This window comes from Eleutherodactylus coqui, chromosome 1, assembly GCF_035609145.1.
Source record: "Eleutherodactylus coqui strain aEleCoq1 chromosome 1, aEleCoq1.hap1, whole genome shotgun sequence".
Lineage (NCBI taxonomy): Eukaryota > Metazoa > Chordata > Amphibia > Anura > Eleutherodactylidae > Eleutherodactylus > Eleutherodactylus coqui.
The window spans coordinates 195,727,394-195,750,528 of NC_089837.1; the positions used below are offsets into that span (position 1 = coordinate 195,727,394).

General features: G+C 46.0%; 2 protein-coding genes across 3 annotated transcripts in view; one reads left to right on the plus strand and one right to left on the minus strand.

Moving 5' to 3' along the window:
- The window catches only part of RARS2 (arginyl-tRNA synthetase 2, mitochondrial), a 48,941-nt gene extending 40,352 nt beyond the window's left edge, over positions 1–8,589 (minus strand). The window contains exons 1-3 of the mRNA XM_066605190.1: positions 8,433–8,589; positions 5,352–5,425; positions 3,369–3,465 (exon numbers count right to left, since the gene is read on the minus strand). Coding sequence (XP_066461287.1) covers positions 3,369–3,465; positions 5,352–5,425; positions 8,433–8,468 — 207 coding nt within the window. The 5' untranslated portion in view covers positions 8,469–8,589. The remainder of the gene's footprint in view (positions 1–3,368; positions 3,466–5,351; positions 5,426–8,432) is intronic.
- A 15-nt stretch (positions 8,590–8,604) lies between these two features.
- Positions 8,605–23,135, plus strand: part of ORC3 (origin recognition complex subunit 3) — a 62,758-nt gene continuing 48,227 nt past the window's right edge. For both annotated transcript variants that reach the window (XM_066605203.1, XM_066605212.1), the window contains exons 1-7: positions 8,605–8,663; positions 12,009–12,041; positions 14,293–14,347; positions 18,102–18,199; positions 20,818–20,962; positions 21,280–21,384; positions 22,777–22,931. In XM_066605203.1, coding sequence (XP_066461300.1) covers positions 12,015–12,041; positions 14,293–14,347; positions 18,102–18,199; positions 20,818–20,962; positions 21,280–21,384; positions 22,777–22,931 — 585 coding nt within the window. In that variant the 5' untranslated portion in view covers positions 8,605–8,663; positions 12,009–12,014. The remainder of the gene's footprint in view (positions 8,664–12,008; positions 12,042–14,292; positions 14,348–18,101; positions 18,200–20,817; positions 20,963–21,279; positions 21,385–22,776; positions 22,932–23,135) is intronic.

The window sequence follows — 23,135 nt, forward strand, 5'->3', positions numbered from 1 at the left end:
TGGTTGAACAGGCAGGAGGACTGGATCTTGTAGGCTTAGGCTCTTTAGAAGCTCTTCTTGGCCAGAATGGAGCTACTAGAATAAGCGTGCATTTTTGGGAGTGGAATCTCTGGAGGACCTTTGGGATTAGCGGAATTTGGGGGAATGCGTAGACCAACCCTCTGTCCCAATCCTGAGCCTGTGTCCACTGCCACTGGGTGATCTTCCGGGCTGAGGGAAAACTTCTCCGCCTTCTGGTTTACTTTTAATGCAAATAGGTCCAAATGTGGAACTCCTCAGAACCATTCCCCTGGGTCTATGCATTTCCGGCTGAGATAGTCCGCTTTTTGGTTTAAGGTTCCCTTCAGGTGGGTTGACGATATCGATAGGACTCGCTCCTCTGCCCAGCAAATAATTTTTTGGGAGAGGACTTGCAAGAATGGGAGTTTTGTTCCCCACCTGATGCCAGATGTGAGCAACTGCTGTAATATTGTCTGTCAGGATCTTCAAATGCTGATTGCGCATTAAATCGCACAATTTCCAAAGGGCCTCCCAAAATGCTTGGAGTTCCCTGTAATTGGAAGGCCAATCTCTGATTTGCAGGGCCCAGGTTCTCTGAAGAAATAAGTCCCCGACATGAGCATCCAAGCCTTGGGCACTTGCGTCTGTTGTGATGCACACAGCTGGGCCTTAAAGCCAGTAACCCCCCCTTGATAGGTTCGGGGTCACGAGCCACCAGCGCAGGGATGTGCTTACTGAGTTCTCTATGTACATCCTTTTTTCGAGTGAGGACTGACTTCTGTCCCAGGCCCCCAGAATTGCACTCTGATGGACCCTGGAGTGCGCGTGAGCCCATGCCACTACCAGAATACAAGAAGTTAGCTTCCCTAGTAATGACATGGGGCTTCCCTGATCGAGCAGGTTTTGTTTTTCAGAAATGCGCTGATCTTGAGCTGAAGCCCCTGTATCTTTGAATCGGGGAGAAATGAGCACTGTTTTTTTGAGTCGTGCATGATGTCTAGAAACAGCTTTTTTTGACTGGGAATTACGTCCAACTTTTCCAAGTTTATTATCCACCCCAAGTACTGGAAAAGGTGAACAGTCTTCGACAGATGTTCTATTAGGAGCTCCCTGGTTTCTGCTATAACCAGGATGTCGTCCAAGTAAGGCAGTATCAGGATTGATTTTTGTCTTAGGTTTGCCCCCAATTCTGCCATGATTTTGGTAAAAATGCAGGGGGCTGATGATTTATCGAAGGGGAAAAGCGCAAACCTGAGAAATTTCTGCGAGTTCATATGGATCAGTACATGCAAGTATGAGTCTTTTAAATCTATGGATGCCATGAAGGTACTGTCTTTTTTTTAGTCTCACCACTGAGGTTACTCACTCCATTTTGAATCTTCAATACTTTATATAAGCATTTAGCGGTTTTAGATTTATGATCAAAAATAGTCTGGAGTAATGGCCCGTTGATTTTTCTGTTTGAGGGACAGTGGTTACTGCTCTCAGCTTGACCAGGTTCCGCACCCCCCGTTGGAGAAGATGTCATTAGTGACCGGAGCATCCTGTGGTCAAGAATTAAATTCTATTTGGTACCCCTGGTGTAGGATTAGTGGAATCCAGGTGCTTTTGCATCGGTCTTGGTTTGGGTAAATTCCCCTGATGAGGGTTGAAGAGGAATCCCTCGCCTTTGCCCCCCCTTGGGGGTAGCAGGTGGCCACTACGGCGGGGTTTGAGTAGACTGGCTGCTGCCCCCTAGGTCTTTTTCAAGAGACCCTCTGCCTTTCTGTCCATGGGGTCCCTCAGCTGCGTAGCGTCTTCAAACAGTAGGGTCGTTCGCATGGCCACTTAAGCTACGGGAACATCCACCTTGGGCGCTTCCTCCCAATCTGCGCATACCTCTTCCAAAAATGGGTAGCGCCTTTTAATCCTTTTAGCCGTGAAGGATCCTGTATCAGGTTTACCCCACTTTTTTAGTTTTTTTTTAAATCAGCTTTTGGATATTTTTATGGACTGGAAAAGTGTGTCTACGATTTTCCCCCAGCCTCCTGAAAACCTCATCCTGAATAGTGCGAGGTTATCTGGGTTCTTCCATTTTGAGGGTAGCCCTGACTGACTTTATAAGTTCGGAAAGGTCCTCCTGGTTAAATAGAAATTTCTTGTAATCTTACTCGTCCGAGTACACCTCAAGGACTGGGTGCTCCTTGACATCTGAAAATATGGTACCTCTTTTAGAGTCGATCCCCGATCAGCTGTCTAATGTCCTCCATAAACCTGCTAGATTCTTCTTTTATAACTTTGGCTATACATAGTTTGCATAGCAGTTTGACATATGCGGAGGGTAAACTTTTTGAGCACATTTTTTTGGTCTTTGTTTTGGTGGGCCATCTATTTTCTTGTCCCCCTAACATGGAGAGACAAGTAAAATGCAGTGATATTTCATTTAACATTACATACAATCAAGCATCTTTATACCCAACGGGCTACTTAAGACCCCCATGGTAGCAGCCATTTTGGGAGTGTCCAGTGCTGGAGTACTCATTTTTGCTAGCACTGCAGTCACTTATGGACAGAAATGCTTTTCACTGCAGAGCTTTACTTCAGCACTTGTGTCTTCTCTCTGACTCCTTTTCAAATTTGGCGCCTCAGCCGCCTGGCCACGCCCTCACGCCATTGCATCATCACACTGGTCACGAGGTGCCACAGACTCTGCCCCCTGTCTAGGGGAGCTTCAGAGCGCCGCGCCCGCAGCTCCCGTGGACCAGCAGCGCCAGGGAGAAGGCAGAAGATAGACCGCGTCCCCCACATAAAACCCCGGATGTGTCATGGTGGGAGGAATCCGGCCCGGGTGAACTGCCCGATGCATCTTCCTGGGAGACGATTCCAGGGAAGGGAGGACCAACTTCCTGACCTCCGATCCCTGTAAGTAATCCTGCTGGAATCTTCCCCAGCAGCCCTCTTCGATCCTGCCTCCTGGAAGGGTAAAAGATACTGAGGAAGGGGGGAGCTTTTAAACTTCTCAGTGTGTTCCTGTCCTATTGGGAGGCGATCTCTCAGGTGGTGCTGTCCTGGAAATGACTAGGAAAAAGCTGAATGCCTAACGACAAGCAGTGGATTGCAGAGGGGCTGCACGTCAGTAAGTGTACTTCACTGCATTTACAGTGGTAAAACAAAAAAAATAAAAAAATAAAAGTATATTACAAGTCTGTTGAGACACAGGATATTAGATGAGAAGTTGTCTGAAAACTTAGGTATTTTCCAAACTCCTTAAAATGCATATATTTTCCAAAAAAAAAACCCACTGTTAGCATGCACATGGTATCAATCTAAAATTTATTCTGTAGACAAAAGAAAAAAACAAAACAAAACTTATGCTTTCTTTTCAATACCTTGTCTGTAAGTTGTTCTGCCTTTTCCTGGTAATGGGCTGCCTCAAGAGGATCATCCAATACAGACTTCAGAAACAGCCAAAAATCAGGTGATTCGCTAAAGGGAATGTAAACGAATAAACAAATGTTACTATGCATAAGATATCGCAAATAATCATAACCCTCAAATCCTCACAAACTTCATGGGGTGCTAAAGTTAAAAGGAACCGGTCACATCCATACAGCACCATAAACTAAGTTATGGTGCTGTACGGGGATGTGGCAGGGAGCCGGGTGAGGAATTTTTTTATACTCCCCTGCTATTGGTATCTGTGGTGCTCGCTGCTGATGGTCGTGCCAGCACGGAAAACCTGACTCTTTTCACAGTCCTGTGGGCGCCTTCTCCTATACAAGTCTATGATAAAGCGTGAGCACCGCACTGAGAAGAGAGTTGGATTTGCAGTGCACGATCTTCAGCAGCGAGCACTGCAGGAACCAGAGAGCGAGCAAAAAGATCCATCACTCAAGCTCCCTGTCACATCCCCTAACAGAACCATAACTTACTTTATGATGCTGAGGGGACGTGACAGGTTCCCTTTAAAGTACCTTTATTCGACTGATCTTCCTCACTTGTTAAGCCACCCTGCTTTTCTTTGTATGACGCAATTACTTTACATTTTAAAAACCGGACTCTGATCTTGGAAAGAAACTTGAGGATAAGGAAGGTGCAGGCCCTGAAATGTATTCAGATTGTACTGGACATACAGTAGTTCTTGTCATGATAGATTGAATTGTTTCTTTGTACTAGATGTGATCAGGATATCCAGATGAAGAGACTTTACACATGGTAGTCTTCACCCACGTTACAAGTCAAGGGGTGGGATGTGTAGGGCAACAAGTGGACAGTCACTTTTAGAAAGCTGAAGTGTTAAAAGAGGTTAAAAAAAAGCTTAAGGATTTTAGCAACAAGAACCAAATCGTGAAGGTGAGACACCTGGGTCAGAGCCTCTCCAACATAGATCTTTTGGAGTTTTCATAGTATACAGAGGTTATCATCTACAAAAGGTACACAATTCTGGGATGTATTAAGAGAAGCACAGAGTCTAGATCACGTGAGGTAATTATCCCCCTCTACTTTTCCTTAGTCAGACCTCATCTGGAATACTGTGTCCAGTTCTGGGTTTCCCACTTTAAAAAAAAAAGACAGACAAACTGGAGCAAGTTCAGAGAAGAGTTACCAAGATGGTGGCACCAAGATATACTATGGGGAGAAAGCAAGCCAGCAGAGGCCTTGTAATGCTCTGAGCAATGTTCTGCTGAAAAGCCTTGGGTCCTGGCATTCATATGGATGTGACTGGCACGTACCAGTTACCTAAGCAGTGCTGCAGATCAAGTACAAGCCTTTTATGGCAGTGGTATTCCCTAGCAGCAGTGGCCTCTGTAAGAAAAAGAACACACCCTATCACAATGCAAAGCATGTTCAGGAATAGTTTGAGGAACATGACGAAGAGCTCAAGACATGTCCACCAAATTCCTCAGGTCTCAATACAATCAAATGTGTGTGGGAAGTACTAAAAAAACAAGTCCTATCCATGGAGGCCCACCTTGCAACTTAAAGGACATAAACCAGTTGTGCTAGGAATACATCCCCTTTTAGGGCAGGTGCCCTCTCCATGAGCCGGAACAGAGAACCATAAGCAGCTCTTGTTCTAGCGGACTACCAGCCGTCCTTGTATTACAGGTCAGCCATTTATCTGAACGACCTTCATGTAATACTCCATTTCCCTTGCAGCCGTCACGGAGACAGGCGGACATAGCACCCTGGGTAATCATCAGTTTGCTCTGGGCACCGCTGAAAGCCAACTCACGCCTTGACGAGTCAGAGCCGTTTTGGTGGCATTAGAGGAAACTACACAATACTGGGCAGGGGGTATTATTGTTATAGCTGACTGGTGTATATCACAGTAACTGAGATAATAGATACAGAGGAAAAAGAGATCTTACCCTTTCCTGTGGACTGAACCTGCATGAATGTGGGGCAGTATTCTTTCTGATGGCACTCCCATAGTTCGTGAAACCTACAGCAGATAGGATGACCAGTTTATACATTGTAGAGCTTAAGGGTCTTCTACAAGACTCAATTATCGGGCATGTTCACCCGAATATTCATCTCCTCAATTAGCTGACAAATTAGTAAACGCTTGTTCTTTGGTTGATCGTCTCCTTTATGTATACATAAAAATGCCTGCTGGTTGACCGTAAGGGCATGAACAATCGTTCTTCCCCATATTGCAGATCTGTCCGTGTGATTATTAACAAGCCCTGACCAACATGCTCATGGTCGGCGCTTGTTACCATGCAGATGATCTGCCAGTTTGAAAGCACCCTTAGGGCTCTTTCACACAGGTGTAGCGATTTCGGTCACCCGCATTATGGCCAAAAATCGCATGAACAAGAGAAAGCAACGATGGGCAGTGTGTAAGAGTCTCTGCTAAAGTCTCTCCCCCTCCCTTTGCTGGCTGATCGTGGCAATAGAAGCTCCCTCCCCTCCTCTCCCCAGCCCATGGGAGCTGCCGGCAAAGGGAGGGACTTTAGCAATGCTAGCTTCCACCCCCCTCCCCTTTTCTGATGGCTCCCATAGGAGTCTATGGGAGCCGGCAACGTATTGCAGCAATAAGATAGGACAAGTCCTATCTTTTCCGGCCATTTGAACAGATGCACTGAAATCCAATGCTTCAGACAGTCGCAATTTCCGAGGACAGGCCATTGATTTTTTAAAAGCTGAATAACTAAAAATAAACATGTTAAGCACATGCATGGCCACAGCAGGGGCGTCAGAAAAACACATTAGAAGATGACATTTGTGTGGAGTCATGCCCCACACCAACCATAAGGATGAGGGGGCGACAGAGATGGTCCAAGAGCGGTGCCCTGAAGAACTGTGACTCTTCGAGTCTGTGCTCGAGATTTCCCATTGAAGTTAATCCCTTAAGGACCTGACCTATTTTGGGCTTAAGGACGCAACGATTTTTGGAGGATTTTCTTCTCCATTTTTCAAAAGTTTTAACTTTTTTATTTTTCCATCGATACGGCCGTATAAGGGCTTGTTTTTTGCATTATCTGCGCCATTTTTGGGTACATAGACTATATTGTGAAACTTTTATAATTTTTTTTATGACAGCAGGGAGAGAAAACGCATCAATTCTGGCATAGATTTTTTTTTTTTCTTTACACACACAATTTGAGTCCCTCTGAGGGACTTGCAGCACAGCACTAATGATCGCTGTGATAAGGCATTGCAGGGCTACTGCCCTGCCATGCATTATCGCTTATACAGCGATCACAGGCTATGGCAATACAGGATGCCAGTGTCTGGCGTCCTGTTGCCATAGCAACCAGCTGGGCTCTCTGCGATTATATCGCGTTAACCCAGTGACGTCACAGAGGGAGCGCGTTCCCTCTGTGAACCGCTCCCATGCTGCGATCTACATAGATCGCGGCAGAGAAGGGGTTAACAGCGGGAGGCCAGCTATGACTGACAGCTGTCTCCCGCTGCGGGATAGCACGAGATTATAAGTGATCTCGCGCTATTTCAGAACGTAAGTTTACGCCCTGTTGCGGGAAGTACCTCGCTGCCAGGACTTAAATTACGCCCTGGAGCGGGAAGGAGTTAAAGGGGTTGTCCAAAGGCATTCCCCAGTGTGTAAACATAATAGCTCATATTTACCTCCCCTTGGTCCCATTCGTGGCTCTGATCTCTACTGTGCTGTTTGTTTATAGCCTGTGACGTCACATAAATCTGCCGCTGCAGCCAATGACAGAGCTCAACAACGAACACTGAGCTCTGTCATTGGCTGCAGGAGCCTGTATAGGAGACGGCTCAGGCTGACAGCAGATGAGATCAGCAGACGAGTGGGGAGAGCGGAGTACGGGCTCTATGTTAGGTTTACACACTGGGGGACCCTCTGCAAAAACTTTACCCCAGTCTATTCAAAGATGAGCAAAATGCATTCAGATGGAAGGTATCTGCTCAGTCCTTCAGCGGCTGAACCACGGATTTTAAAGTTCATCGTTCAAACAAAAAGTGCTCCATGGCCGCATTTACACGTAACGATATCGCTCATTTTCAGTCATTTGGACGAATTTTGAGAAATCATTATTGTGTGTAAAAGGGCCTTTAGTCCAGTGATGCAGCCATTAAAATCATTACCGCATAACGAGATTGAGTTCAATGGTTTTATGTTCCTTCGCGGTATTCTCACCCGTTAATATCACGCCCGAGAGAAGATGGGACTTGTCTCATCTTTCCCACATGTGGTTAATACCAGGCGTAGGAAAGGTAGGGCAGGACCCGTCTTCCTGCGTTGGCTTACAAACTCCTGCGCTCTGGGGCCCAGTTTAAATAGCCAGACGAAAAAAAAAAAAATCATGCGCAACTACGCTCTGTAACGGCGAGTATAGTAGTGCATACAGCCGTGTGGAACCGCCCTAATATGGTGTATTTTCCTACATATTACATATGAACAGAAGGGCTCCTTCACATGAGCGTAAACACGCAGAGTAATTTGCGGTGAATGCAGTCCGGGAAAGCTCCCGATTTTCATTAACCCGCCGGGTATATATGGTGGGTGTAATAGACGCGTGACAAAGACTGCAGCGCGTTCTATTTTATCGCATATCCTATAGTTCTCTATGACTGTGCATTCAAGGCTGCCCATACGCAATACATTGTTTAATACGCAATGCCGCTATCAGACGGCGCGGGGAATGAAAAGTCCCACTGCACATGATGGCGTCCATGACATACCGCTCATGCATGGTGCACAATCGCTGCCCTATGCAACCGACGCGTGATACACGGAATGAGCCCTGACCTTACAGCCAATCAAAAACGTCAGAATCTCCAAATCAAACAAACTTCACAATTTCCCAAAATGTAAACATTTTACTTATTTTGTACAAAAAAAAAAAAATCCGACTTTTCTTCTCTGTGTATCAACAACTAAATGGGGACTGTAAACCCAGAAGCTGCATCTCCCAGCATGCACCGCGCAGCAGGCCGGAGGGACGGGGACCCCTCAGTACCTGCTCGGCTATTGTCCTCCTGAAGTAACACGCCATGGCCGCCACCGCCGCCGCACCGGCTGTACCAGCAGGGAGTGTGACCGGGGAGCGGAGGCCGGCGCTGCACTACAAGGACACACGTGCTGCTCACGGACCCGCCCCCGGAACTGCGCTAGTCCAATCACGGCCCGCGCTGGTCATGTGACCTGCCTGGCCTGAAAGTGTGCGGGAAGGAAGCGGTGCTGGGTGCAGGTGTGTTACCGGAGTGTGAGGAGGGGGGCGCTCTTACGGCCGGGGGCTGAGGGACTGACAGGACCCGCTGGGTGCATGTGACTGCAGGGGAGTGTGTGCTGTTATATTACTAGTATATATATATATACCGGTGGGGTCCGCCTCTGGGCCCCCCGCTCATCTACAGCACAGACTGCCGTCCCTACTAGCAGATCTGATTTGCATTAAACCCCCTAGATGGTTCTGATGGTCTGCTCTCCGTCCCCGCAGGAGGGCCATTTAAAATCCCCCAAAATGGAGCCCCTGGACCGAATCTATCTTGGTCATTATTGAAAACTGGTGAGACAGAGACCAATAGGTCTTTGTTTTGGTAGGTTTTTGTAGACTTCTGGCATCTTCTGCTGGAGGGAATGGCGCAGCCCACCATGCTATCGTTCTTGGCGGTGGTCCCAGGTTCAGCATTTTCTAGCAGTGATTCCGGCTGCACACAATCAGATTTCAATTATGGAATCCGTGATCGTCACCCGCACACACGATTCGCGGTATTCCGCGCCTATTGAAAAAATAGACCTTTCACACGGCCTCTCAGATGAGGGATTGTGATTTACGCAGGCGGGTTTAAAATCGTAGTGTGTTCTATTTCTGTGCAGGATCCGCACGGACAGCTTCTGTTGAAGTCAGTGGAAGCCGTCTGACCCGCTAGTAACATTATGTATGAGCTGTGGGCATCAGCAGCGTCACGGGAAATACACACAATGAAAAGAAGAATTGTATGTGCACGACCGCCGCTCCATCCGTAATATATAGAGAAATCAGGCACTCGGGGTGCCCAGCCAGGTTCACAGCCGGAGTCCACTGCGGGGCTTCCCACGTGTGGCATCTGACCCATTCGTGTGAGCCCAGCCGAAAAAAAACGGAGTTGTACAAGGCTTGGGCTACATAGCAACTTTAGGCAACACATGGGCATTCAGCCAATGATCGCAACATCACAAACTAAGGGCTAATGCCCACTGGCAGATTTCTGCTGCATTTCACGCGGCGGAAATCTGCAGCATTATCCCACAGCTATTAGGTTCAATGTTCACGCTGCGGAATTCCGCAGCGTGAAAGGAAGCGTGGCATGCTCTAATTGCTGCGGGAAAACGTGCGCCCAGCTTCCATTGTAGTCACTGTGAGTACAGTGGAAGTATCACGTGATTACGCATCACTGCCCACTGCCGGCGCGTCATACCAGACAGGACTTGTGCGGCGGATCCGGAGAGGTGAGTAGGAGTCTTTGGGGGGCGCCGTGTTGGACTCCGCTGTGATATTCTGCTGGCGGACCCCTACATGGCCGTGGGCATGAGGCCTTAGGGAGGGTAATTTGCCCTGACCCAACAACCTGCAAGACGTGTTCTGCCCACATTTACTTCCAGTAGTTTGTAATGCTGCAGGGCTACATTGTAGTCCATGATGGTGCCACCTTTGTCATGGCCACTGCTGTGCAGTCCTAGCCTAAGGCCCAATGTCCATGAGCGGGTTTGATTTGTGGAAACCACGCAGTGGATCCGCAAATCAAGCCGCCCTTACGGAAACATGGGCGGCCGCAAATGGAATAAAGCATGCTGGTTTGATTTGTGGACCTTTTGGTCTGGAAAAAAAAATCGCAGCCTGCTCCGTTTCAGTGCGGTTCCTCCACAGACGGATTCCATTGAAGTCAATGGAAGCCGGGATTCCACGGGAAAGCAGGAGTTTACAAAAAAACCAAACCTACGCCGCGCATGTGCGGCGGCCTGTGCTTCCATGGCATATTTGCATTGCGGAGTCTGCAGTGTGCGTCCACCTCCAGAGTCTGCAGCAACTACAGCCCATAGCATTCAATGGCAAAACGCAATTCCATCTCCACTAGCGGAAATCAATTGCGTTTTTACCGCTCGCAGAGAAGAAATCGTAGCATGCAGCGATTTTGTACGGGTTATGCATGGCCAGCTTCCATTGAAGTCAATGGAAGACGTTCGTCCCGTGGCATTTGCGCAATGAGCACTGCGGAAGTATCGCGGGATACGCGTCACCCCCAGCACCAGCAGGTACTGTGTATGCTCAATGGAGTGCCAAAGGACAGGTATGCAGGGGTCAGCGGCCGGGTACAGGGTCGAACTCCACTGCGGGAATCCTGCATGTGGGTCCGTCCTGCCCGTGTGCAGGAGGCCTTAAATACGGAGTCTGAACTTTCTGCGCTGACTATAAGGTCTGCCCCGTATAAACATGGCCTTAGGGTGCGAGTACACTCAGCCGAGCTCCACCAATGGCTGGCCGGCAATTAAAACAATATGATGGTCTGCCTCTTCTCATGGGTACTAAGACCTTGTTCTCTTCTAGCTGGCCATACCTTGCCGGCCATTCGGAGGGCATCTGATGCCAGTCTGACCCCACTGTGTTCTCCGTCCGTTCCTAACATACAGAGCATCAGTTGTACCAGAGCCGTCCAGGAGTCGGATCACAAACTGTAGACTGCAGTGGTTTTCAGGCCATGCACAGATATATAATCGGTGGTCTACTGCCCACCCATAAAACATCTGGCCTAACAATGTGTTCTAACTCCAAACAGCCAACTTTTTACCCCTGCCCTGGGATGTGTTGCCCTTTGAAAAAGCCAAGGCTGTATTTGAGGACCCCCATATTGTGCTGAGATAGTGGTGAAAAATATGGCACAGTGCCCCCGTTAGTGAAAAGATTAGCCATAGGCAACGGTTACAGATTTCTATCTGATGTGTGTATCATAGTATGACTATAGGGTTCTACTCCAGCTGGACTCTTATTACCTCCTGACACTTATCACCATCGCCTGCATCAAGTACAGTGCCCTCTGGCACAACGGGCTCTGCGGGCAGCAGCAGATGTCATGAGAGCCTGTGATACTTAAGGCAAGAAAATGGGGTAAATGTTCACATGTACTTTAGCTCTGTCAGATCTGTTTTTTACAGATTGAACCCAAAACCTAAGTGATCAAAATATGATCCCCCAGCCGGCTTCACACCTGCCTCGTACCTGCAGCCAGAGGTTCCATCACAGATCTGTGCTGCATGCAACACATCTCCTCTCGTTAAAAAGCTGGTCATCTGGGCGGAAAGCTATTGGACCCCATTATAATCAATGGGGTCCATCTGACGTTGTTCACTACTGTCAAGAGATGGAGCCAGTCGCTGCAGGGATTCCCCTTTCCTGCTCCCTGAACGGAGCATGAATGCGGAATCCCGGGCAGGTGGGTAACCACATGTGCAGTAGAAGCGCCCAAATGTGGCAGATGAGGACAGAAAGAAGAGTTTTTGTGTAAGGTGTCTGTAGCGCGCTCAGGGCATAATCTACTCTCTCTGTATTCCCTTCTAGGAATCCATGATGACTACATCATCAGTCTCCAAGGTAATTCCTCTTTGATTGGTACAATAATGTGTTTTTGGTCCTGTTTTGCCCCCATCGCACAGCACACAGAGCTCGTCCATATCCGTCCGCACATTACAAGTCCTATTCAGACTCGCACGAAAATAGGAATGCAGTGATTTTTCTAACTGGGACCATTGGTCTAAGGGAAAAATCACTTGCGTGAAGGAACCTATTAAATGACTGGGTTCTTTTCCCGTGTGAGTTCTGTCTTGGACACAGATAGAACTCGCGTGGGACTATCCGCTGTGTGAAGATGGCCTGACATTGTGCACAGGGATCAGCAATTTTATTCCTTGGCATGTGGCTTGGTGTAACAATTATATGATCGATCTTTCATGTTGGTGTTCAAAACTTAAAAAATGCAGTCAGAGCGCTTCAAGAACCAAATAAACGTATTAACCCTTTCCAGTCCAATTTGTATCCTGGTTTTCCTAGGGGGCTTACTCTTTTTCTGCCATTATACAACTGCGCTATATGCTGGCTAGAGCCAGTACTGCATGAGGTGACACGTTGGATAGGCTCCGACAGCAGAGAGGCTGGCAATACACAGTAAGAGAACCCGACGGACGTCTTCCAACATCGGAGCTGTACAGCCTTAAATCATTATGTATTCACAGGTCAGACAGTGGATTGGAAAGGGTTAACTAGTGTGCTAATAATCGCATTCGTAGGCGTGAAGTTCTGTACATACATACATATCTACATCCCTGCAAGTGCCACAATCGGAAAACAATTACATTATTTGGGATTTTTTTGTCGCACATGAAAAATGCACTGAGTGTGGATGCAATACAGCCATTAAAAATGCGCACACGCATCAAAACACATGCACATACATACCCAGTGAAAGCAGGGCGTTTTTAGTGGACTAAAAAATTGCACATGCCCGTGTGAATGAGATCTTGGGCTTTGTTCACATACAACGGGTTTGTGCAGAATGTTCGCAGCAGATCTGCAGCCGAAATCCGCATTAGAAACAGCAGCGTTTGGTGCCATTTGTGACATGGAATCTGCAGCGTATCCAGTGCATTAATTAACATGTTGCGGATTTAAAATCCACTCCCTTGTGAATTTCTGCATGGGTTTTGTGCAGACTTTTTCCGCAGCCTGTGAACAAGATGTTGAAAATATTGTCCACTCTGCTGCTAATGTTAATGCGGCAGGTTTTTTGTGCGGAGGGCAGATCTGCCCCGTATGAACATGGCCTTAGGCCTCATGTCCACGGAGAAAATCAGGCCCGCTCCGGATTCTCCATGGAGAATCCATAGCGGGTCCCTCCTGCCCCGCGGACATGAGGGCTGAAAAGAAGAATTAACTCACCTCTCGCACGCTCCGGATCTTCCCTTCGTCGCGGCTTCATCTTCTCTCCGTCGCGGCCGGATCTTCTTTCTTCGGCCCGGCGGATGTGCACGGCACGTTGGTTGCGTGCCGCACGCATGCGCCGGCCCGAAGAAAAAAGATCCGGCCGCGACGGAGAGAAGATGAAGCTGCGAAGAAGGGAAGATCCGGAGCAGGTGAGTATATTCCGATTTTGGTCTCTCGCGGATCCGGATGGCTTCCATAGGCTTCAATAGAAGCCTGCGGGAGCCGTCCCCGCGGGAGACCCACACGAAAATGGAGCATGGTCCATTGTTTTTCATGCTCCATTTAAAAAAAAATCACTTTTATTGACCATCCGGGTATTTATCTACCCGCGGGTGGTCAATGCATCCCTATGGAATGCGGATCCGCATGCGGGTGATCCACTGCAGATCCTAAATCATATTTTGCCCGTGGACATGAGGCCTTAGGGTGCGAGTACACTCAGCCGAGCTCCACCAATGGCTGTCTGGCAATTAAAACAATATGATGAGTTTAGGTGGCTACTCTCAGAATGTAACTGGCATCATAGAAGAATGTCTAGTGGCCAACGATCTCTCCACAAGAGGTACACTACACGAAAGTAGCCTTTGAGAGCTTTTTTTGTGGGGCAACAATGGAAGCACTTTATGGCCCCTGGTGTCTAATCAGACCACAACACTAACCAGTTACACATCTGCCTGAGACATAACTGCATGCCCAGTTTTGCAGTAATCCAACATGTTCATCTGGGTGCATCCATATTTTTATCAATGAACGTATTTAGAACTGCAAGGAATTCGGATGGGAGCTGTAATGGTAGCTATATATGTCATTAATGAATAATTATAATCTCTAACATCAGCTGTTACATTTCTTTCCCAACTTTAAGGGCTGCTTTGTGTTCAAGCCTAGTCCGAAGAAGAAAAAGCTTTCTCTTACAGCAGGTGTGTATGTGGTACAGATTAGCGGGAAGACTAATCTGGTTCTTTCTTTAGGGGATTTTCCACTAAATATATTAATATTCACAGGATAGGTGATACATATATAATTACTGGTGACCCAACTGGGATCACGAGAACGGTGGCCCCCCATGTTCCTGGACTGGACTGAAAGTGATAGCCAAGCACAACATTTGGCTATCTCCATAGACGGTGCATTAGTCATGCACATACACCACCGCTCCATTCATTAGGGGGACTTGAAGACCACTGTTTTCATGATCCCTGGAGATCCCAGCAGTCAGACTGTCAGTGGTCATACAATTATCACCTATCCTTTGGATAGATGATAAATAGGTTTAGTGGGAATGCCCCTTTAAAGGTCCAATCAAAGCAGAAAAGTTCTCCCTTTTAAAGAAACACGGAGCATAGAAATTAACGACCAAATTAAAGAGAACAGCTAGGGGGAGGCTCCTGCTGCAGCCGGTTGTCCAGCGGTTAGACACAGAATTGTGAGGAGAAGGAGGGGGATATGACTGCTTTCCTAAAATGCATAGAGCAGATATATACATATTTCTTAGCTTAATTTGAAATATGAGACAAAATAGGAGCAAAGAACAAGAAATTAAAAGAAAGTGTTAAGATATTATTTGGTGTTTCTTTAGGGTGAATGCCCACGAACTGATTTCTACCGCGATTCCCGCTCGTGAATTCCGCAACTATTAGATTCTAATGAACCTACTAGCTTTCTGCCTGCCAATGCTCACATGTAAAATTCTTCAGCGGATTTCCGCAGCAGAAAATAAATTGCGGCTTGTTCTATTTGCTGTGGATTTACACCGCAGGAGGTCTCCATTAATATAGTAATAATGGAGACTACAGAATTCCGCGATAACCAGCAGCCACTTTTTGTTTTTAATCGTGATCCTCCCGTGGCGTAAATCCGTGGGCATATTCCGCAACGCTTGTGGGCATGAGCCCCATAACTGCCCTCACTTATCAGATTAGTGTTGGCTGAACTTGCTGATTTGGGAAGGACTGAGTGATAATATAATGTGTATGGGAGTAGCCTGTTAGTCCCCTAATAGAAAGAGGGATTGAACATGTTGGCTTTGAACCAGGAGACTAGCCACAAGGTGTCTGTGAGCAGCCAATGTTAACGAGAGCTGGTGGTGTCCGTGAGACCTATGGAGATGTCCAGAGCTTTATGAGATTTTTTGCACCCTGCAGTTTTGAGGCCAATTGTGACTCGCATTGTGACCCCATTGACGTTAATAAGAATGCAAGTTGCTCGCTGATCTTTGGTCACATGACCCCTGGCCTTAGAGGGACATTTTAGAATCAATTTCCAGCCTATTAAACTGCCCACACTTTTTGTCAGATGATCTTTTTGGTGAAATTGTGACCGCGATAAATATGTATGCAGTGAAAAAAAAAACAAAAGGTGACTTCACTAACAAAATATTCAATGTGGCACTGATGGACTGACGTTTCGGCATAAATGAAGGCATTCCGTGATGTAATAGTGAACATGGCTCTGAATTTGAAGGAGAATTAGTTAACTATTTTACCAAGGGACTGCTAGACCAAACCCATACTTCAAAGAGGGTTTCTCTTATTTTCTACAAATATTTTGGATGCTGTGTTTAGTTCCTCCTGTTGCAGCACAAGGGAGTGTGCGTACCCCAGGGAGAAGAAGGTGAGGAGTGTAAGGCCGCCTGCAGACGAGCGGGTCGGATCCGGCAGCGAGAATTCTCGCCGCGGGACCCGACCCAAGAGCCTGCAGGGACGAGCGCGTACTCACCCGCGCCTGGCGGCCCCGGCTCTTCCATGTGCTGGCTGCGGCGCAGCCGGTGCATCCGCAGACCGGAGCCGGCGGACGGGTGAGTGCGTGCCCCAAAAATAGGACATGCCGTGGTTTGTTTGCCGCGTGAGATTTCGCGCGGCCAAACCCCGGCCGTCTGCATAGGAGTGCGTATTGTAATGCACTCCTATGCAAACTTTCAGTGGCGGAAATCCAGCGGGAAATCCCGCCGCGGGATTTCCGCCCGTGTGCAGGCGGCCTAAGTGAGTACATTGACAAGAAATGCAAAGAACTTCATGTAGCGGGAAGAAATGTGGCTATAAATGAGAGCACAGTTGGTTCTCAAAGGAAGGATTAAATGAAGAAGCCTATAAAGAGGGGCCCAAGGATTTTTTGTTTGTGTGATTCAGAAAAGGATTGTGTTTTCTCACATTCCCTATTATGGAAAGACAACAATAAAGTCTTATTTGACCCAATTTGCCATTTTTGTCTCATTTGGCACAACTTTTGCAAGCAGAAACCAGGGGTTCAGACGATCACGCCTACACTACACGAGCCCTCCACTTACTCAGGAATTGCATGAAATGAAAATACATATAACAGGGACAGTTATGGCTTCTAGGAAGGTTTTTCCAAGTGATCTGAAAAAGAAGACACTACAGGAATATCAATTATGTGCCTGTCAATGTGATCTGAAAATGATGTTCCTCTTGTTCCATGGCAAGAGGTTAGTGACAATGCTAAGTACATTCTTTGGGCCTCAAACAGTTGATCACTGATTTTAGGAAGAAACAGCCTGTTCATTTTGAAAAAAAGATTATTGGAGGAGTGGATAATGCTGATCAGTACTGTGGATGTTACAGATTTATAAGGAGGTCCTACAAAAAGTACAAAAGTTGGCTGATGAAAGTTGCCGTTGTAAACAGCTATATCCTTTACTCATTGATTAAGAAAGATAGTGGAGAAAAGTTGCACACCTTTATTTCAGGAGGAATCTCATCACTCAGCTTGTAGGCAACGGGAGCAACACAAATTCAAGAATCGGGGTAAGACCATCAGCTTTGACGAAAGACTAAATGGGAAGATGCATTTCTTAATGCAAAATGAAAAAAATCAACAAAGGATTGCATGGTTTGCAGCAGAAATGAAAAGGCGGAAGGAGAAAAAAACTGTTTCTATGGTTAGGCATACAATAGGAGCCTGGACTTCATCCTGGAGATTGCTTCAAGAAGTATCACACTCAAAAAAAATAAGTTGGGGAGTATGTGGGTTACAGAAAAAATTGGATTGGAGAGGGTTAAATAGAGTATTTTTGCAGTAGATGGTAACAGATATATGTCAGTATTCTGTTGCAGTAGTTGTATAGGCTGGAAATTGCTGACAGGTTCCCTTTATCTTTCAATATGGCGTACAAGCTGTAGGTGAGGCCATATGATAAAATTCTGCGAAGGAAAGTGAGATGAATCGGACAATACAGTGGCACCAGATATGTATCTGTGGATGGGGCTATTGCACTGTTTTGTTGCCTGGTTTCTTTGTGGCCTTCTTCTTTCCAAGACCTCTTTTCTTTGGCATGTCTGCATGTGAATCTGCAAGTGGGCCCTCTGTGTGAAGTATACTTTTGTCTGTGTCCTCGTGCCGTGTCTTCCCTCTCTCCTGTGCCAGCTGGGATTCTATGGGAAAATGCAGCTCAGAAGTCTCTCTCGTAGGTTAGCAAGATTCAGGGGGTAGCGGCGGAGGGAATATATCTGCATGATCAGACTACACATACGGTGTCATTGGAGACTTGCATAGATGCTGTAGACATAGCACGGTAGGATGCTTTCTTCTTTATGTTAGATATATTAGTTGCAATGGATATACATAGCCGTCCTGAACAAAATGCTGCCCCTAAAATGTCTGGAGCGTTGTTTTGCATGCATATCTTGGAACTCCATTATCTCTCTTTATTTCCAGCTGACTATTTTATTGAAAGTCTGAAGAGTTCTGAAGATTGCAGAATACGTTTCGAGAGCTACCAGTTACTATGGCAGCAGATGAAGTCTCAGACAGAGGTCAGTGGAATCCATTAGAAATCGAGGACTAGTAGATGGGTTCTGATCAATGGTTGGTTCACTCTCAATGGACTAGAGTCGTTACTCTAACCATATCCTGAAGCTACAGTAATTTAATTTACATAACGCATACAATTGTCAGGCAGCCTTACTGAAGGCTTGTGAAGAATGGCTATACAGTATGTGTCATTAAGACGAAATAGGAACACTGAAACTGATCAAGGACCAAAATGTTCTGCTCCAACGGCGACACTAGAAATGAACTTTTGTAGCAAACATTTAACCCCTTAAGGACACGGCCCTTTTATTTATCCATGGCCGTCGCTGTCTGAGGGCTTGTTTTTTAATGGTACTATTTAATGTGCTATATAATGTACTGAAAAACTTTTAAGTGGAGCGAAATGGAAAAAAAACCTAAATTCCGCCATCTTTGAGTGCATCTTGTTTCTATGGCATAAACACTGCAATATAAATGACACAATAACGTTAATCCATGTGTCAGTACGATGTCACAGGCATGGCTTGATAGGCATTCTGCTATGACAGCTCTGGGTCCTTTCAAAAGGCCCCCGGCTGCCATGACACCCGCACGGCAACCTGTAATTTCATTGCAGGGGGACATACGGGACCCCGGAACATCAGTCACGGCATTTAAAGAGCTATAACAGCTCCACTGAGAAACAGCCGTCAGCCGCAATGTATGGAGCGAGATCGCCCCGCAATCTTCATACATGCCCCGAACGTGCAGGATGTAACTGTACTTCCTATAGCGTTAAGGGGTTAAAAAAACACTAACGTTTCAGACAACTTCTGCTCATCTAATATCCTGTGTGTGTCTCTTTAATCTTTATGACTGTTATCAGAAAGAGAAACCAAATAATCTTGTAGATATGCTACCTTGTAATGGCTGACAAATAGAGATGAGCGAGCGTACTCGGATAAGCACTACTCGCTCGAGTAATTGGCTTTATTCGAGTACCGCTGTGCTCGGGGCTAAAGATTCAGGTGCCGCTGCGGCTGACAGGTGAGTCACAGCGGGGAGCAGGGGAGAGCGGGCGGGAGAGAAGGAGAGAAAGATCTTACCTCCGTTCCTCCCCGCTCTCCCCTGCAGCTCCCCGCTCCGTGCCGGCACCCGAATCTTTAGACCCGAGCACAGCGATACTCGGATAAAGCCAATTACTCGAGCGAGTAGTGCTTATCCGAGTACGCTCGCTCATCTCTACTGACAAATAATACATGATGTTATAGTGAGCTTTCCAACCTACTCAGGGTTTTTCTTTATGCCCAATGGAATAAAACCAAAGTCTCATATATACACATATACATAGACCTGCACAGGCACAGACATGGTGTGATTAATTTGCACTTAAAACAATACCAACACAGGATGAGTAGAGCAATAAGCACTTAATTAGTCAACTGATAAGGGATGTAAAAGTTTTATGATCTCTAAACTGGTGTTAGGGGGTCACCAGGCCTGTGTGTTATCTCTGCTATAGATTTCTCATGGTCTCCAGTGATGCATGAATCCACTTCTGATTTTAATTCCATCCATCAGATATATATATAGATTTCTATTTATGTTGTGACCATGCAAACAAACAAGACCAGGTAAAGCAGCTAATAAAGATCAATCAATCCAATAAGAATTATGCTGCTTTGCCTGCAACATAATTATAACTGCACATAGCAGGTTAGGTCAATATAACATCAAGAAAGGCAGAGATTGTGTTCATATTGACTGCAGTTCTAAGGGCTATGTGATTGCAGGGAGCCTGTGAAGAAAGCACCTTCCCCACAGTTAAGAAGATGTTCTAACTTCTACCATAGAAGCTGAATGCCTAATAACAAGCAGTGGATTGCAGAGGGGCTGCACTTCAGCCTTGATTTACAGTGGCAGTAGAAAAAAAATTCATGAGAGTATATTCAAGATTGAGACACACACGCAAGATATTAGATGAGCACAAGTTTTCTGAAACGTTAGTGCCCCCTTAACTTGGCTATGTTAACTTTCTGCAACACATTATTGAAAACTGAAGTTACTGAACTTGTCTTAACATCAAAAGCCTTTGGAAAGCATTTGAAAGTGCAAATAGACACTGGCACAGAAAGTCAGGCTGCTCTCACACCGACGTCTGTAAAAACGCAGCATTTTATTTTTTTCAAACGTGTACAACGGCGTTTTTTAACGCATCTCATTTCTGCAATGTGTGATGAGGAGCGTTACAAATCGCTGAAAAACACTAAAGCAGAGCAGACAGCGCTTGAAAATCGCGACATTAGAAACGTTTCGCTCGAACGCTTATCTGAGAATCCCCTTTGAAATCAATGGAGGTGTTTAGTGCAGTATTTGAAGTGCCGCGCTAAAAGCTGTAAAAGACGGCCCGTGTTAGAGTGGTCTTATCCTAACCCACTTAGGTCTCAAGTTAAACTTTGCTACTACTGTACCTTTCTCTGAGACCCCAAGCGGTAACAGTATGTGGTTCCTCTATCAGACATTTATGGCATATCCATGGGAATATCCCTTAAATTTTTCTTGATGTATAACCATAAAAACGGAAATACTACTAGCAAAAAATAATGCAAAAAGCAGCTAAAGCGTTCATTTTGTATTTCAGCAATTGCAAGAAGAGCTGAACAAGAAGCTGTTTGACAATCTCATCTGCTACTTGAAGAAATCTCACTCAGAATTTCAAGACCAAAAGAATGACTGGAGTTGCCGAGTGAGGTCCAGTGAGATCCCAACGGCTGCCCTCCTGCTCGGTGCGCCCATCCTCTTCAGCTTTGGTTTCACTTCTACGTTTTAGACAATTTAGTGGGTCTTCTTGTGGGCCTAGAAATTAGAAGACTTTCTATGGTTAAAACTGCTGGATCATGGGGTAGGAATAATGGGGGACACTGGACATCAATGGTAGTGACTTTGGGACCCCAACAGTAGACCCCAGCAGTCAGACATTTAGCACCTACCTTCCTGTTCTCTGAAGCAACTGTGATCTGCAGCCTTCTCTCATGAATGGCTTTATCGGTGGAGATCATAGACTGCACGTTGTGTAATATAACATGTTTTTGCAACTTTCCAGGTGTCAACGTCACTGACCATGAGCTAACCTTCAGCAGCCTCTCGGATACTCTTCATCAACATGTAACGCCATATGTAGTTTTGTTGCCAGCAAAGGAATGTCCGGGTAAAATAATATTTTCTAATTTGATTACAGTAGAATAACAGTATGAATGTGATGATTCAGAAGCTGCCTGGATGTCTGGATTTTCTCTTTTCTGTAGGTATGGCAAGCACAAATAGCTGATTTTTATCATGCACACAGGGTAGGGTCTCATTTACGGGATTCCTAGTATTAGTAATGTAAAGAGTAAGAGGAGTCCTACACGACCAGATTTGTATTGCGGATTCCGCAGTCATTGTCCGCACAGATGATCCGCGGGCATTGAAAGGCATGAACTTTTGATTTTTCCTCCACACTCGCGGATACAAATTGCGTATTCCATGAGCGGAAAAAAAATCGCAGCACACTCTATTTTGCAGCAGAATCCGTGCGGATGGCCTCCGTTGATGTAAGTGGAGCCTGTCCGACCCTCAGCCCATGCGCAATTAACATTGTGTATGGGCTGCGGGTACCTGCATCATTGCTCAGCGACAATGCGGGAAATACAAACAAAGAAAAAAAAGTACTGCACCTGACCACCTGCGAGCCCCTGCGGTTATCCGCATTGCAGTTTAATGAGGTATGCAGGGTCACCAGCCGGGCTCACAGCCGAAATCTGCTGTGGGCCGCCACATTTGGAATCTGACCAGTTTGTGTGAGCCGGCCTTATGTAGACAATTTTTGCAATAAACATAATTTTCTAATATGCATTTAGTGTCCCTGACAAATTGATGATCTATATGATGCTGTAGGAAAGTGACCAGCCTCTTAGTGCTTAGGTTTCTGTGCAATGTGGCAGTCATGCGGAGAGAGCAGTACACACAAACAATACTCCCTAACTTTCTTTCCCTGTGTGGTCCTGCTGCAAATAAGGGAGATGGAGCAATACCTCTGCAGCACCACTACAGCCATTGTTACAAGGCTTGTATAAAGAGTTTCACATTGACTTGCAGGAATGCTGCCTTCCTATAAGTGGCGCTGCAGAGGTATTGTTCCATCTCCCTTATTTGCATATTGCTCAGAGGAGCGAGAATGGCCTTATAAGTCTCTTCACTCACTCATCTTCTAAGTGCTCTCCCTAAGGACAAAAGATCCTGTCCTTTCCTGCTGCAATCACATTCATTTGCAGATTTATGACGCCATCTACAATAAAAACTCTTTGTTGCCCATACCATCCAATCACAATACAACTTCAATTTTTCAAGAGCACTATATGGATTTAAAGCTGCGCTGTAATTGGTTGCTATGGACAAGAAAGATAATTGTATCTTTTAAACATTTTTGTCTGTATGTTTATTTCATTGTAACACTGCACACTTATTGTATGACTGGATGATACACATTAGAAGTGCTAGACGCCTATTATGTCCATAATTTACTCGTAGAACTGGATTAAGATTATGCATTTTCTTCCAGGAATAAAGCAACTTCTTCAGAAGCTTTTCTCCCAGCTTATGGGATGTGAAGCAGATCTGGACCTTGATGAAGAGGATGACCATGCTTCCATCCCTCAGAGAAGCATGAAGTGCTCCATGGCCTCTCTGTCTGGATGGTATCAGAATATTGCAAAGGTAATTCTAATTATATTCACATGGTGATAAATTAGTAATTTGCATTATTTTCACTCTTCAGAAAATCTCAAAGGGGTTTTCCAGGATGTAACTAGTGATAGGATAGGTCATCAATAGTTAGAGGGCGGAGGTCTGCCACTTAGGACCTCAGTGATCATCTGTAATCCAGCCTGCTGTCATTGCAGACTGAGCCGGATGCTGACA